The sequence below is a fragment of the Dama dama genome, chromosome 24, assembly GCF_033118175.1.
Source record: "Dama dama isolate Ldn47 chromosome 24, ASM3311817v1, whole genome shotgun sequence".
Taxonomy (NCBI): Eukaryota; Metazoa; Chordata; class Mammalia; order Artiodactyla; family Cervidae; genus Dama; species Dama dama.
The window spans coordinates 58,508,049-58,521,347 of NC_083704.1; the positions used below are offsets into that span (position 1 = coordinate 58,508,049).

Consider the following 13,299-nt stretch of genomic DNA (forward strand, 5'->3'; position numbering starts at 1 on the left):
CAAGAAAAGTGTGACTTATAGGCAGGTGTGTGGCTCTTTCCCAGGGAGACCTTGGTGAGGAGCCTCCTACGGGGCAAGGGTCAAGTGTGGCAGTGATGAGAGCAGGGGCCGGTCACTCCCACTAGTGTCTCGGGCTTCTGGGGGGCTGGCATGAAGCCCCGCCTTGCGCAGTGTGTACACAGTGTCCAGAGCTGTCCTCAGTGGAAAAAGCCCAGGCCTTGGGGTTGCCAGACCTGGGCCAGGGCCCGGCTCTACCCAGGATTCGCTGTGTGACCCCAAGCCACTAACTTCACCTCTCTGGGCCTCCATTACCTCCTCAGCAAACAGGCGGGCGACTGGGAGTCCAGAGCGGCCGGGTCTGGGCCGTGGAGTCCTGGGTGGGCAAGGCAGGGGACTCACCGACGAAGAGCAGGGTGAAGATGAGGGTGAGCTGGTAGACGGCATGGCCCAGGATGTTCTTCATCATGGTCCGAGAGATGAGGGGCTTGTTGCGGCCATACGGCTTCCTCAGGAGCAGCGTCTCGGTGGGCGGCTCAGTGGCCAGCGCCAGGGAGGCGAATGTGTCCATGATGAGGTTCACCCAGAGCATCTGCACTGCCTTCAGGGGGGAGTCCTGGGGACCGTGGGTGAGAGGGTAGTGATAAGAATCTCCTAGGTACTTATGATGGGAGGTTGGCCACCACCGCCCTGATGTGCCTGGCGTGGGGCTCATCGCCAGGGTGTAAGCAGCTCCCCTTGAGGCCAGCTCTGCCGCTTTGTCTCCCTTGGCTGGCCGGCCCACCCCAGGGTTCCAGAGTGGGTGCTGAGTAGGTTTGTGAGGCCTTCCGTGGAGAACCACCCAGCCCTATCCTCCACAGCGCTGTCTTCTCCCCCAGGGAGAAAATCAAGCCCCAGGCATCACGGCCACCACTTCACACCCTGTGCTTTGTAAATATAGCCACACCCCCGCCATCTTCACCCCTCCCCTCCAGCCCCCACTGGCCATGTCTCTCTTCCAGGCTAAGGCCAAAAGCCCCCACAAGCATCTTCCACACAGACCCCAGCTGCCCTGCTTCCTGCTGCCTCTTTCCCTTCAACCATCAATGAATCAATGACTCAGGCCTCTCCTGTCTCACAAACAGTGCCTGGCACCCTGTCCCCTTTTCACTACCATCCAATTTCTCTTTACCATCACCCAATTTCTCTTCACCTTTTACCTTTACTTGAAGCAAGTACTGTATGTCTCAATAACTCCACAAAAAAAAAAAAAAAAAAAAATGTTTTCCAGGTAGAAACTTTGGGCAAGTAAGGCACAGAGGAAGCCAAACTTCATCAAGGATCTCACCACTTATGGGCTTCCTGCCATCCACGTTCTGGGGTGGATCCTTCCACATGTCTCCCTGGCTGAGACTGGGATCACACATTCATACAGTTCTGTGCACAGTCCTATCATGTGGTCTATGCTGCCTGAAGGTGTATAGACCCCATGCTTTGTCCCCCATCCTCTCCTCATACCTCCACATCTCCCAAAACGTCTTTCCCCAAGGGCAGCAGCACCTTTCTTGTCACAGATTCAGGCATAATTTTCCAGGCTCATCTCACTGAACCTTGAGGTATCTGGCTGCAGCCTCCACTTTGCAACCTGACCCCTCTCTGGGCACCCTTCTCTCTGACTCCTCCTTCTCCAGCTCCCTCTTCCCCTACCTTTTAAATTTGTGTTCCCTGTGGCCCATTCCTCAGCCCTGCCCCCCTGCTGTGGTTGCCCCACATCACCTTCCCTCCAGCCCAGGCCTGGCCCTGTGGCTTCAGCCTCGCCCAGGGGTGGGACACCTCCTCCAGGAAGCCCACAGGCCCTATACACCTAACAGCCTGGGGTGGGCTGTTCCTTGTCCCCTGGTCCTCTCAATGTGGCTCCGGAGGCCCCACTGCCTACACCTTGCACCCTCATTCACCTCCTAGATATTTATCACCTCCCCTCCCCCAGGCCACCTCTCCCACCTCCGTGCCAACTCAGTCATGCTCCCCACTCCCCTCAGCCTCTTCCTGCCCATCAGCCTCCTCTGATTACATGCACCTTGGGGTCAGGGCCCCTCTATCTTCACCAAGGCCTTCACAGCCCTGCCACCAACTCAATCCAAGACCTCAGGCAAACACAGTCCCTTTGGACCTCAGTTTCCCCGTGTGGCACCAGTGGTCTCCAAGAAACTTGGTGTGAGTGGCTGTTCCTCCCTAAGCCATCACTAGAGGGAGCCTCTTGTCCACGGAGCAGGAGAGAAGGGCCTGGTGAGCAGAAGGGACACCCCTCCCCACCTCCGCTCCAGCCACCCTGCACCCAGGGCTCTCACTCTTGGCTGGGGTGTTGGGAGCTGCCATGTGTGTCCTCAAGGGCTCAGAATACAACAGAGGGAACACCATTCCCTGGGCCACACAGCTCTCTAGGACAGAGGTACAGGCACCAAGAAAGGTCTGTCTAGTCAAGGCTATGGTTTTTCCAGTTTTCCCGTAGTCACGTATGGATGTGAGAGCTGGACAATAAAGAAAGCTGAGCGCCGAAGAATTGATGCTTTTGAACTGTGGTGTTGAAGAGTCTTGAGAGTCCCTTGGACTGCAAGGAGATCCAACTAGTCCATCCTAAAGGAAATCAGTCCTGAATATCCTTTGGAAGGACTGATGCTGAAGCTGAAACTCCAATACTTTGGCCACCTCATGCGAAGAACTGACTCATTAGGAAAGACCCTGATGCTGGGAAAGATTGAAGGCAGGAGAAGGGGACGACAGAGGATGAGATGGTTGGGTGGCATCACCGGCTCAATGGATATGAGTTTGAGTAAACTCCGGGAGTTGGTGATGGACAGGGAGGCCTGGCGTGCTGCAGTCCATGGGGTCGCAAAGAGTCAGACATGACTGAGCGGCTGAACTGAACTGAACAGGTACCCCATGGGCCCCTCTGTCCTCCAGAGCCTCTGGGCTTCTGGGGGCTCCTGTGGGCAGGAGCTTGTCTGCCTACATGGTTGCTGGGAGAGGCCTTCCCTCTCCTCCCCAAGTGAGGCCGGTCAGCCCTTGGCCGCAGGGAGGCAGGAGGCTGCGGGAGCAATGGCAGGGGCCTGGCCGGCCCCTCCTCTGGGCCTCAGTTTCTGCCTCTGTGAAATGGGGACCAACACAGTCCCCATTGCACGAGGTGGGTGAGGAAGCAGTGAGGCTGGGGGGCCTGGCAGCCGCCTGCCAGCTCCACGGGGTGCAGGACACAGGGCTGCCAGAGGCCTGGCTGTGACGGTGGGGCCGGCTCCTGCTCGCCCAGTGACCGAGTCCACCCAGCCCAGGAACCCAGGCACCCGGGCCTTCCCTGCTGCACTCCACGCCGGCGCTGGGGCTCCCAGGGCCACGCCAGCTCCGCGATGCCAGCTGGCCACCTGTCTGGTCCCGGCCTCTCTCTGGCCCTTTACGTGGCCAGGGGCCCTGCCTTCCTGGAGGGTCGCCTCTCCTGCCTCCTGGAACGAGGGCCAGTATCTCCACTGGCTGGCTGACCTTGGGCTAGTCCTGCCACCTCTCTGAGCCTCCTTTCCTGCACTCTATGTGGCTGGTGCCTATGTGGGTGGCTCTGTGATGTGATTCCCGGCCCTCGGCATGGAGCTGTGACAATCTGGGACAGTCCCTGTGGGTGGTGCCCTTCTCCCCCGGGCTTCAGCTGCCCCACCCCACCCACCCCTGGAGGACCCACCTGCGTGATGCAGGCGCCCGTGAAGGCCACGATCACGGCCACCACGTTGACGGTCAGCTGGAACTGCAGGAACTTGGAGATGCTGTCGTAGACATTGCGGCCCCACATCACTGCCTTGACGATGCTGCTGAAGTTGTCGTCCGTCAGGATGATGTCCGAGGCCTCCTTGGCCACGTCCGTGCCTGCGATGCCCTGTGAGGATGGGGACAGGAGCCTGGGTGGGGCGACCGGAGAGGCAAGCAGCTCTAGCAGCACCATCCTCACCCCTCCACCACCACCCACACACACACACACGAATCCCCAGCACTGCAGACCACATGGGAGCATGTCTGCCCACATGGTTGCTGGGAGAAGCCAGGCCTTGGAACATCGGCCCTCTCCTTTCCAAACGAGGCTGGTCAGCCCTTGGCTGCAGGGAGACAGGAGGCTGCCTTTCCCAGTGACGGAGTCCAGCCGGCCCAGGAACCCAGGCACCACACGGGACACGGATGTGTGCATGCATGCACACACACATACACACACACACCACCCCTACTCCTCAAGATCCAGCTTTGAGGCCAACCTCTGCCTTCAGGAAGGGGTCCCTTCCACTCTATCCTCTTCCCTCCCTGAGACCCATCACTGCAGGAAGCTCTCTCCTCCCTTCTTGAGGCCAAGCTGAGCCTCAAGACCTCTGGGAGCACCAGGTGGACAGAGGGTGGGTAGAGTAAACACTGGGCTTCCTGCACCCTCCCCCCACCGCCTCCGCCGCTGGAGGCTGGTGGTCCGGGCATCCCCTTAACCCCTGTCTGTGGGCTCCTGCCAGCTGCCGCCTAGCCCCCATGCACTCCTACCATGGCGAAGCCCACGTCAGCCTTCTTGAGCGCAGGCCCGTCGTTGGTGCCGTCCCCCGTCACGGCCACCACCTGCCGCTGCTCCGTGTGCGTGCTGTCGATGATGCCTGTGGGCGGGGCGGGCGTGTGCTCAGGGCCCTGGGACCCCGGGGAGGGCCCCAGGCTGGCACAGCCTCCTCTCTGGCCCCTGCCCTGCCACCGCCCTCCCCCACCCCCGACTCCGTCAAGCTTCATCCCAGCTCCCCGCACCTGCAGGGGACACGGGGCCTGCAACCAACACTCCCTCGTCGGGGCCTGCTGCCTCTCCAGCGTCCTCTTTGCTCTCTGCAGCCCATGGCCACAGCAGTGACCACCCTGGCTGAACTCACTTCCCCTGTCCGAGCCCCAGGGGCCTCTCTGTTCTCTAAGGGAGCCAGGTTTGGCTGGGGGGCCACCCATCTGTTCCCCAGCATCTTCCGCTTGGGGTGGGGGGCTGGTCACACCCGAGGAGGCCTGGGCTCTGCCGTTTGCTAATGACCGCTCTCTAGATACTCATCCTTAATAAAACCTTTAGCAAGTAGCAGTGAACAGACGACAGTGGCTCTCGTCACTGAGCGAGTGAGGGCCAGAGGAACAGGACGAGTGAAAGAAGCCACCTCTGCCCACCGATCAGGTGGGAGTTACCTGGGTTCGGCGGCTCCTCTATTTCCACCCCCACGAGGCATACAGACACTGCCATTGCCTTCAGCGAGGCTGGCCCTCTCTCCTGAGCCCTGACTCCATGGCCATCTCCACTGGGATGTCAGAGGGCCTCCAGCCCAGCCTCCTAAACCACATGCATCCGTTTCCCCTCAAATCTGTCCCTTTTTGTGCAACTCCCGACACCGAGCTGCCCACTGGTAAGCTTCGCAGCAGGCTCCCAGGCAGGAACACACCTAGGGGTCCTGGACTCCCGTCTCCCTTCTTCCTCCACCCCATCTGGGCCAGGCCTGCCCCCCACAGAGAGTTCTCAGGGCTTCCCACTCCCCACACACTTGCACTGTCACCAGCCCGCCCCCGGCATTCCCTTTCACAGCTGGATCATCCCAGCGGTCCCTCCATTTTCCAGGCCGCTCTCCACTTGGCAGCAGGGAGGGAGATGTCTAAAATACCGCTTCTCCATCAAGGCCCTCCTGCAGCTCACCACCTGGGCTAACAGTGCAGGTCACCGCCGCGTGTTCAAGGCCCTGTGCGATCTGAGGCTGGGAGTCCCTTCTCCAGCCCTTTCCTCTCGTCTCCCTCTCCCACTGGAGGCCCTGGCCCAGCCAGCTGAACTTCTTCCCACCCCTTGAAAGTGCCTGGAAATCTTCCCCTCTGGACTTTCACAGTGTAGTTCCCTGTCCCGCCTGAAGCACAGGTCAGTCCCCCTGGACCCCATCCCACCTTCCACAGCCTGCGATCTGACACCATCCCCAGGTGGAGTGAGAGGCCAGCAGGGGGCCCTGCTCAGTCTCCTCTTCCACTGGTGTGGCCTCTGTGCAGGGAAGCGACCTAGTCAATGTCTACTGGGTGAGACCTGGCCATGAATTCCAAGAGGGAAGGGCCACGTCAGCCAAGAGATGAGCCTGACACATAGTAGATAGTCAGTAAACATTTGTCAAGAGAATGAGTGAATGAATGAATAAGTGATTGAATAAAAAATGGAGCCAGGTTGGGGGGGTCTCCTGGGGTTCAGGGGCTCAGTGTTTCTAAGGCCAGGTCTGCCTCCATTGAAGTCTTTGGGCAGCACCTTTGGAAGATGAATCTAAGACACCCTATGGTTGACCACAGTCAGAAAACTTCCCCTTATGGCCATTCAACAGATGGAAAGATTGAGTCCTGGGGTTGGACACTAGCCAAAGGCCACAGAGCAGGGCAGGGGGCAGAGCCAGGGATTTAACTCAGGCCTGTGTGACTCTGAAAGTGCCCCGCATCTGGCCAGCAAGATGGGCTCAGCGAGGGGTGTGTCCTCCCCCTGGAGGGAGTCAGGGAAGGACACTGGCTTTGCACCTCCTGTCTCAGATCATTGTTCCCAGGGCAGCCCATGCCCGGGGTCCTGGTCACACACGTCAGACAGTGTCCTTAGAGACCAGGCAGGCCAAGGCTCTCAGACTCACAGGGTGTGGGGTCAGACTGGGAACATACGCAAAGGAAGGGGGCCGAGTGTCAGACCCAGTGGTTAAGACAGCGTCAAATGGGAACAGCGGGGTCTGTATCCAGTCATTCAAACTGAACATTAGCAAAGACATACCACCCAAATCAGCTCGTCGGTGGGCCCCTCAGCCCTCAGCTCCATTGCTGCCCATGGGAGACAGGACCTAGGCCAGAGGCCCACCACCTCCTCATGCCACTGTGGGCCCTGGCAGGCCTCCTAGGGCATCCCCAGGTTTCAGGAACCCCAGGCGGGAGCCGCTGCCATCCTGGAAAGAAGCTGAAGGCGCTAGGACAGGGAGGCCCCAGAGGCCTGGTGCCTGGGCCTCAGCACTGTCCGGCCCGCCCAAGTCTTACCTTTGACCAGGGTGTGCTTGTCCGTGGGGGAGGAGCGAGCCAGCACCCGCAACTTTGGCCAGATCTTATCGATCCGCTCCTGCTCGATCTGGAAAGGGATGGGGAAGGGGCAGGTCGGTGGGGTCGAGGAGAGAAACCGAGGCCCAGATGAGGGAGGGGACTGGCCTAGACCCCTGGGCTCTGAGTGTCACACTGGCTGGCTGCTGGAGTGCCATGCATGCCCGGGCCTCCTGGCCCCCCGGCCAAGCCCAACCCTCCGAGGACCCTCTGCGCTGGGCCACGTACCTCCCCTTTCTCGTTGCGGATCCTTCGGTTGAACTCCTTGCCCTCAAGGCACAGGAAGTCCTCCCCGGGATGGATGATGCCACACTTGATGGCGATGGCCCGCGCCGTGTTGATGTTGTCACCGGTGACCATGCGGACAGTGATGCCTGCTCGCTGGCACTTGCGGATGGCTTCCGGGACCTGGGAGGGAGGGCAGGAGACATGGAGCGGACGGCACCTCGGGTAGGCCCTCCCTGCCTTCATGGATTCCAGAGCCTGTTCACAGGCAGCACCACGATAAGGGGTCTAGGTGACCGTGACCGGGAGATACTGATGGCACGCAGACCATCTCCTCCCTTCCTATGCCCATGGCAGGCATTGTTAATCGATCCCAGCACACTCTGATTAAACCCTGATGCGGTCTCACAATCCTTTTCTGCAGTGTCCCTGACAGCCATCACCTATCAACAGTGATAGCGCTTCTTAAGATGACAGCATTGACTATTCCGACCTGGACAAGAACTTTAAGAAACACTGCAATAAACACCCTCTTGGATATGGTCCCAGGCAGCATACAGAACACTGCACTATTGCACAGGATATTGTCCCTGCTTTATCCACATGCACATTTCCTGCAAATGCAATGTTAAATACATTTGTGTACTTTTGGGGTTTTTTTGGGGGGGAGGTGGGCATGGGAAGAACATTGCATTCTAGGGCATATTATTTACATAGTGTGACACTGGTTTAGATAAATGCAAATGATCAGGCTTCATGTAAAACATGACATCTTCCTGGGAGAATAAGGACTGTCTACTGCCCTTGCTATAATGATAGATTTATATCTGGCCAATTAGGCCAGAGCAGACCCAGCCAACCAGAAGCCAGCAAGCCCCCCAACTCTGCCCTCTAATCCCCACTCTACCCTCACTCCCCACCCCACCTATGCGGAGCTCTGGATCTGTCCAGCAATTAGGATGCAAAAGCCAGCCTGGGAGCTTCCCCGGTGGTCCAGTGGTCAAGAATCTGCCTTGTAATGCAGGGGACATGGGTTCAATCCCGGGTCCAGTAAGATTCCACATGCCATGGAGCAACTAAACCCCTGTACCACAGCTACTGAGCCAGCACTCTAGAGCTAAAGCCCTTGAGTCTCAACTACTGAACCCACACACCCAGAACCTGTGCTCTGCAACAAGAGAAGCCACCGCAGGGAGAAGCCAGCACACTGCAACAAGAGAGTAGCCCCCACTCACCCCAGCTAGAAAGGCAAGCAGCAGTGAAGACTCAGTGCAGGCAAAAATAAAATAAATACACAATAAATACTTAAAAAAACCAGCCTGGAGCTGCTGTGGCCCTTTATACACAGCACAGATCAACTGAACCAGTGATTCTTATCCATGGGCTGTGACAAATCGCACAACAGGAAGGCAATATTTGCTGCCAAACATTCTTCAGGGGGAGAGGGCATGTTGAGGGCAGAAAACCCAGCTCTACTGAAAGACCGAAGCACTTTAGCATCTCAGACCTGGTGACTGAATCCCACGCCCCCTCCTCCTGCACATCCTGGGTCTGAGAACTCGCGTTCACCCCTGCCTGCCCTGACAAGTCACATCTTTGAGAGAATTCAAAGATGTTGCTGCTGCTGTTCAGTCGCTCAGTCATGTCTGACTCTTTGCGACTCCATGGACTGTGGCGCACCAGGCTCCTCTGTCCCCGGGATTTCCCAGGCAAGGGATCTAGAGTGGGCGGCCATTTCCTCCGTCAGGGGATCTTCCCGACACCGGGATCGAACTCGTGCCTCTGGCATGGGCAGGCGGATTCTTTACCACTGAGCCATCTGGGAGGCCCTCAACGTGCAGGTCAGGGAGAGACAAACGCCCTGGAGAGGCGGGGTCCAGGTCAAGGCTGGGGAGGCCTCTCCAGCTCCCCGAGTTCTCTAAGAAGCCAGTCCCGGGGTGACAGGTAGTGCTCTCCCTGTCCTCGGAAGGGCTGGAGCGGGACACGCTGACCGTGGGCCACCGCTGGGTGTGTTTCCAGGGTATGGGCAGGAGCCTTTTGGTGCCCACTCAGGGCCTGGGGCCATGTGATCAAGGCCTCTGCTCTGTGCCATGGCAGCTGCTCACGTGAGCAGGTGTGACCTCTTTTTACAGAGCTGGAGGGAGTGGGGGTGTGGAAGGTCCGAGATCCCGTTTACATAATTTACTGATGTCCTCATGACGGCAGTAACCCGGCTGCAGCCCCCTGCTATCTCCTGCCCTGGAGGACATGAAAGAGCCACTGTTCTTTTGGGAAAACATACCTTTATCTGTTTCCAGCTCCAAAAGGAGTAATTTAGGTTTCGTTGTTTCAGAGGCACTTGGAGTTGGAAGGGACTCTAGGTGGTGACTCTGACCCTCTGCTAATTGCCTAGATCCCCTCCCAGGCATCCCCTCTGCTTACATGCCTATGTTGACAGGGCATTCACCCCTCCTAAGGCCGACTGCCCCACGGTAGAGCAAGTCTATTGTATCTTTTCACAAAATCCTTTTTTTCAGATAAAAGAGTAGTTACACACTGCAGTATTCTTGCCTGGGAAATCTCCTGGACAGAGAAACCTGGTGGGCTACAGTCCGTGGGGTCGCAAAAGAGTCGGATACAACCGAGAGACTGAACAACAACTCTGGGTCAGACACATTCTCTTGTACAGAGATAGACTCTTCAGTAAAGATCTGTACAGAAGGTTCTGGAAGCACAGAGGAGGGCACTGTTACTTAAGAAGGAAGTGTGTGGGGAGGAGAAATCTGGGAGAGCTTCATGGAGGAGGGGGTGCTCAAACTGCCTCTTTTTAGCCAACACTAACTAAGGCTTGGATGCCTGGCTCTGTGCCCATGCTGGGCCTGCAGAGACAGCCACTTCATTATGGTTCTGGCTTCAGAGAACTGTCCACGAGGTGCGCAGGCAGAGAAAGGGAGGGTGCTGCAGACAGTTTTGCAGGTGATCTGGGGGGGCTGAGGCTGAGGGAGGGTGAGAGGTAGGGGCCAGTCGGTGGCCATGGAGCCGGAGACGGGCTGGAGGCCCAAAGGTCTGGGAACCAGGGCCTCACTCCTTCAGGCCTGGGAGCCATGGCAAGTTCTGAACTGGGAATGAGGTGATGAGTACCATGTTTTAGAAGGACTTCTGCTTTCAAGATGGTCTCAGGGAGCTGAAATTTGCCTGCGTGGAATCCCTACCATCTGAGCCTCACCCTAACAAGCCAGACTGGGAAAAAAGGAGGAGGTTAATTCGTATGGCCCCCCACGATTTTCTCTGTGCAGTGGAGGCACCTCTGCTTTGGGGAGAGAGGGCTCAGGGACCAAAAGGCTGAGTTGGGCCTTGCCCGGGCTCCCCACTGAGCCTTGGTTTCCTCATCTGTAAAATGGGACCGTAGTTTCCACCCTTCATTGCAGCCGCAGAAATCTGTGACAGGCGAACGGCACCAAGCTCGGGGCCAGTGCATGCTGGTGATGAGGGGGTGGGGGAGGCTGGCGAGACGCCTCACCCCAGGCGTCCTTGTCTGCTCTTTCTGCTCCAGAGGGGTGAAGGGGATGCAGAGTGAGGGTGCAGATGAGGGGGTGGGGTGCCGCGGGCACCTGGAGCATGCGGGGGAACAGGTGCTTGGGGTGGTGGGATGGGGTGGGCGCCGCACCATGGCTCTTGGGTCAGGTATATTAGGAATCTTTGACCTTCCTTGACTCGGGGCGGGGACTGGGGACAGATCTAGAAACCCCTGGCCACCGTGAGATATACTCTGCTTCCTTTCTGAGCAGTGCCCCCCACACTGGACATCCTTGCCACGTTCAGTCCTGTCTGCTTCACGCTGTCATGCACCAAGCAAGCATCTACACTTTCCCTCACCCTTCATTTCACTAGGCCGTGGGTCTGCAGGCGGGGGCTGCCGGCCACACAGAACCCTTGCAGAGGCCTGGGCACAGGGCAGGTGCTCAGTCAGTGAGGGTTATCATGAAACACCTCTGCACTCAAGTCCCTCGAAGGCTGACCCACGTGAGAGGATATAGACGGGCATGTGCAAACCCTCCAGTTCAGCTCCAAGCTCCCTTCTCAACCTGTTCTCTCATAAACTCAATCTGAGGGGGACTTCCATGGTGGTCCAGTGGTTAAGACTTGGCTTTCCAATGCAAGGGGTGTGGGTTCAATCTCTGGTCGGAGAGTTAGGATCCCACATGCCTCGTGGCCAAAAAACCACCCCCAATCATAAAACAGAACCAATATTGTAACATTCAATAAAGACCTTAAAAATGGTCTACCTGAAACAAAAAAAATTTTTTTTAAAGGAAAAGCAACCCATTTTGGGTTTTCAAGAGTCTCCAAACACCCAGCATCCCGTCCCACCTCCTTGCCTTTTCCTGTGTGGTCCCCTTCACCAGGGATGCCCTCTCTCCCTGAATCTCTGTTCTCACAGATCTTTTCCATCCTGCACATGAAACGTTCTCCGCTCAGGAGCCATCCTGGGCCTCTCCACCTCAATGGGACGCCTCCTGCAGCTGCTTAGCCCTTCCTTTTATCGCCTCACTCATTCATTTATGTGACGCACAGCTAAGGAACATCTAACTGTTCTGGGCAGGGAAGATGCAGAGAGGATAAAGACTCAAGCCCCGAGGCATCAATCTGGTTGAAATGTGCTTTCCCCATAGATACAATAGCTGTAAAAAAAAAAAATTCCTTCTTTCACTAAAATTATCCTCGATATTTCTCGCGGAGGAAAACCAGCCAGGAAATGGGTGCTTCCTGTTTTCATTAAATAAAGGCTTTAAAACATCTGTTGTTTCTGGTGACAGCAGTCGTCTGTGACTCCAAGGGCTCCAAACGCCCCCGGATAACACGGCAAATCTCCAGCCGTGGCTCTCCTGACGGCTGTATCCTCACTGGCTTCCATCAGCCTTGGAAAATGTACTGTGGTTGTGCCTTGGGGGTGGGGGGGCGGTTGGCAAGCCTGTTTTAATATGTTCTGTCTTTTGTCTTTTCAAGGGAGGAAGGTAATGAGCATTTCTCCCCCTGACAGATGGGGAAACTGAGGGACGCAGAGTTTCTTTTCCTGCAGCAGCTGCAAACGAATCTGACCAGGCTTGTAGGACCCTAGATGTGGTCCGGGTGGGGCCCTTCACTCCGGCCAGCCTCGCGGTTGTCCTGGGAACTTTCACAAACATTCTCACTGTAGGCAGAGACAGTCCTCCCAAAGGTTAGGATGGGGGCTTCCCAGGTGGAGCTAGTGGTAAAGAACCCACCTGCCAATGCAGGAGGCATAATAGACGTGGGTTTGATCCCTGGGTGGGGAAGATCCCCTGGAGGAGGGTGCAACAGCCCACTCCAGTATTTTTGCCTGGAGAGTCCTATGGACAGAGGAGTCTGGCAGGCTACAGTCCATGGGGTCACAAAGAGTTGGAGACGACTGAAGCGACTTAGCACACCCACACGTGACCCTAACCTGAGAAACTGGTGACCGTGGCTGCCTCTGTGGTGGGGACTGTGAGTCTGGGGCTGGCATGGGGGCACCTTCGCCCTGTCTGTGCTATTGAACCTGTTGAATTTGCCTCCATAAATCACATAGCCTAAAATACCCAAATAAATCAAAACCCATACCTACTGGTCTCCTCAGGCCCTGCGTCCCACCCCTGCCTCACGGGAGTTGCTGAGTCGACAGGTGAAGAGGTTCAACACTCTCACTAGTATCGCCAGTAACCCTGCTATGCCCCTCACACATGCATGTCTAACTTCCTCATTGTTCAAATAGGGAAATTGAGGCCCTGGGCAGCGATGTATGGGAGGTCTTATGGGAAGGAGCAGCAGGGGCGGGATGAGAACCCACTTCCCTCCAGTAAGCCCCCTCCTTCCAGCACAGTTCCAGCTTCTAAATCCACATCCCAGAGTGAGCCCAGGGCAGACAGAGGTCACCACAGGCTGTGTTGATTGAGGGTACGCCTCCCTCAGTAGCTTGCTAGTGGCAGAGCTGGGGTTGGGACCAGG

At 57.1% G+C, this 13,299-nt stretch overlaps 1 protein-coding gene across 1 annotated transcript in view; it reads right to left on the reverse strand.

Annotated features, from left to right (window-relative positions):
• The window catches only part of ATP2B2 (ATPase plasma membrane Ca2+ transporting 2), a 167,873-nt gene that overhangs the window by 13,975 nt on the left and 140,599 nt on the right, over positions 1–13,299 (reverse strand). The window contains exons 15-19 of the mRNA XM_061128845.1: positions 7,321–7,500; positions 7,036–7,123; positions 4,531–4,637; positions 3,698–3,889; positions 400–613 (exon numbers count right to left, since the gene is read on the reverse strand). Coding sequence (XP_060984828.1) covers positions 400–613; positions 3,698–3,889; positions 4,531–4,637; positions 7,036–7,123; positions 7,321–7,500 — 781 coding nt within the window. The remainder of the gene's footprint in view (positions 1–399; positions 614–3,697; positions 3,890–4,530; positions 4,638–7,035; positions 7,124–7,320; positions 7,501–13,299) is intronic.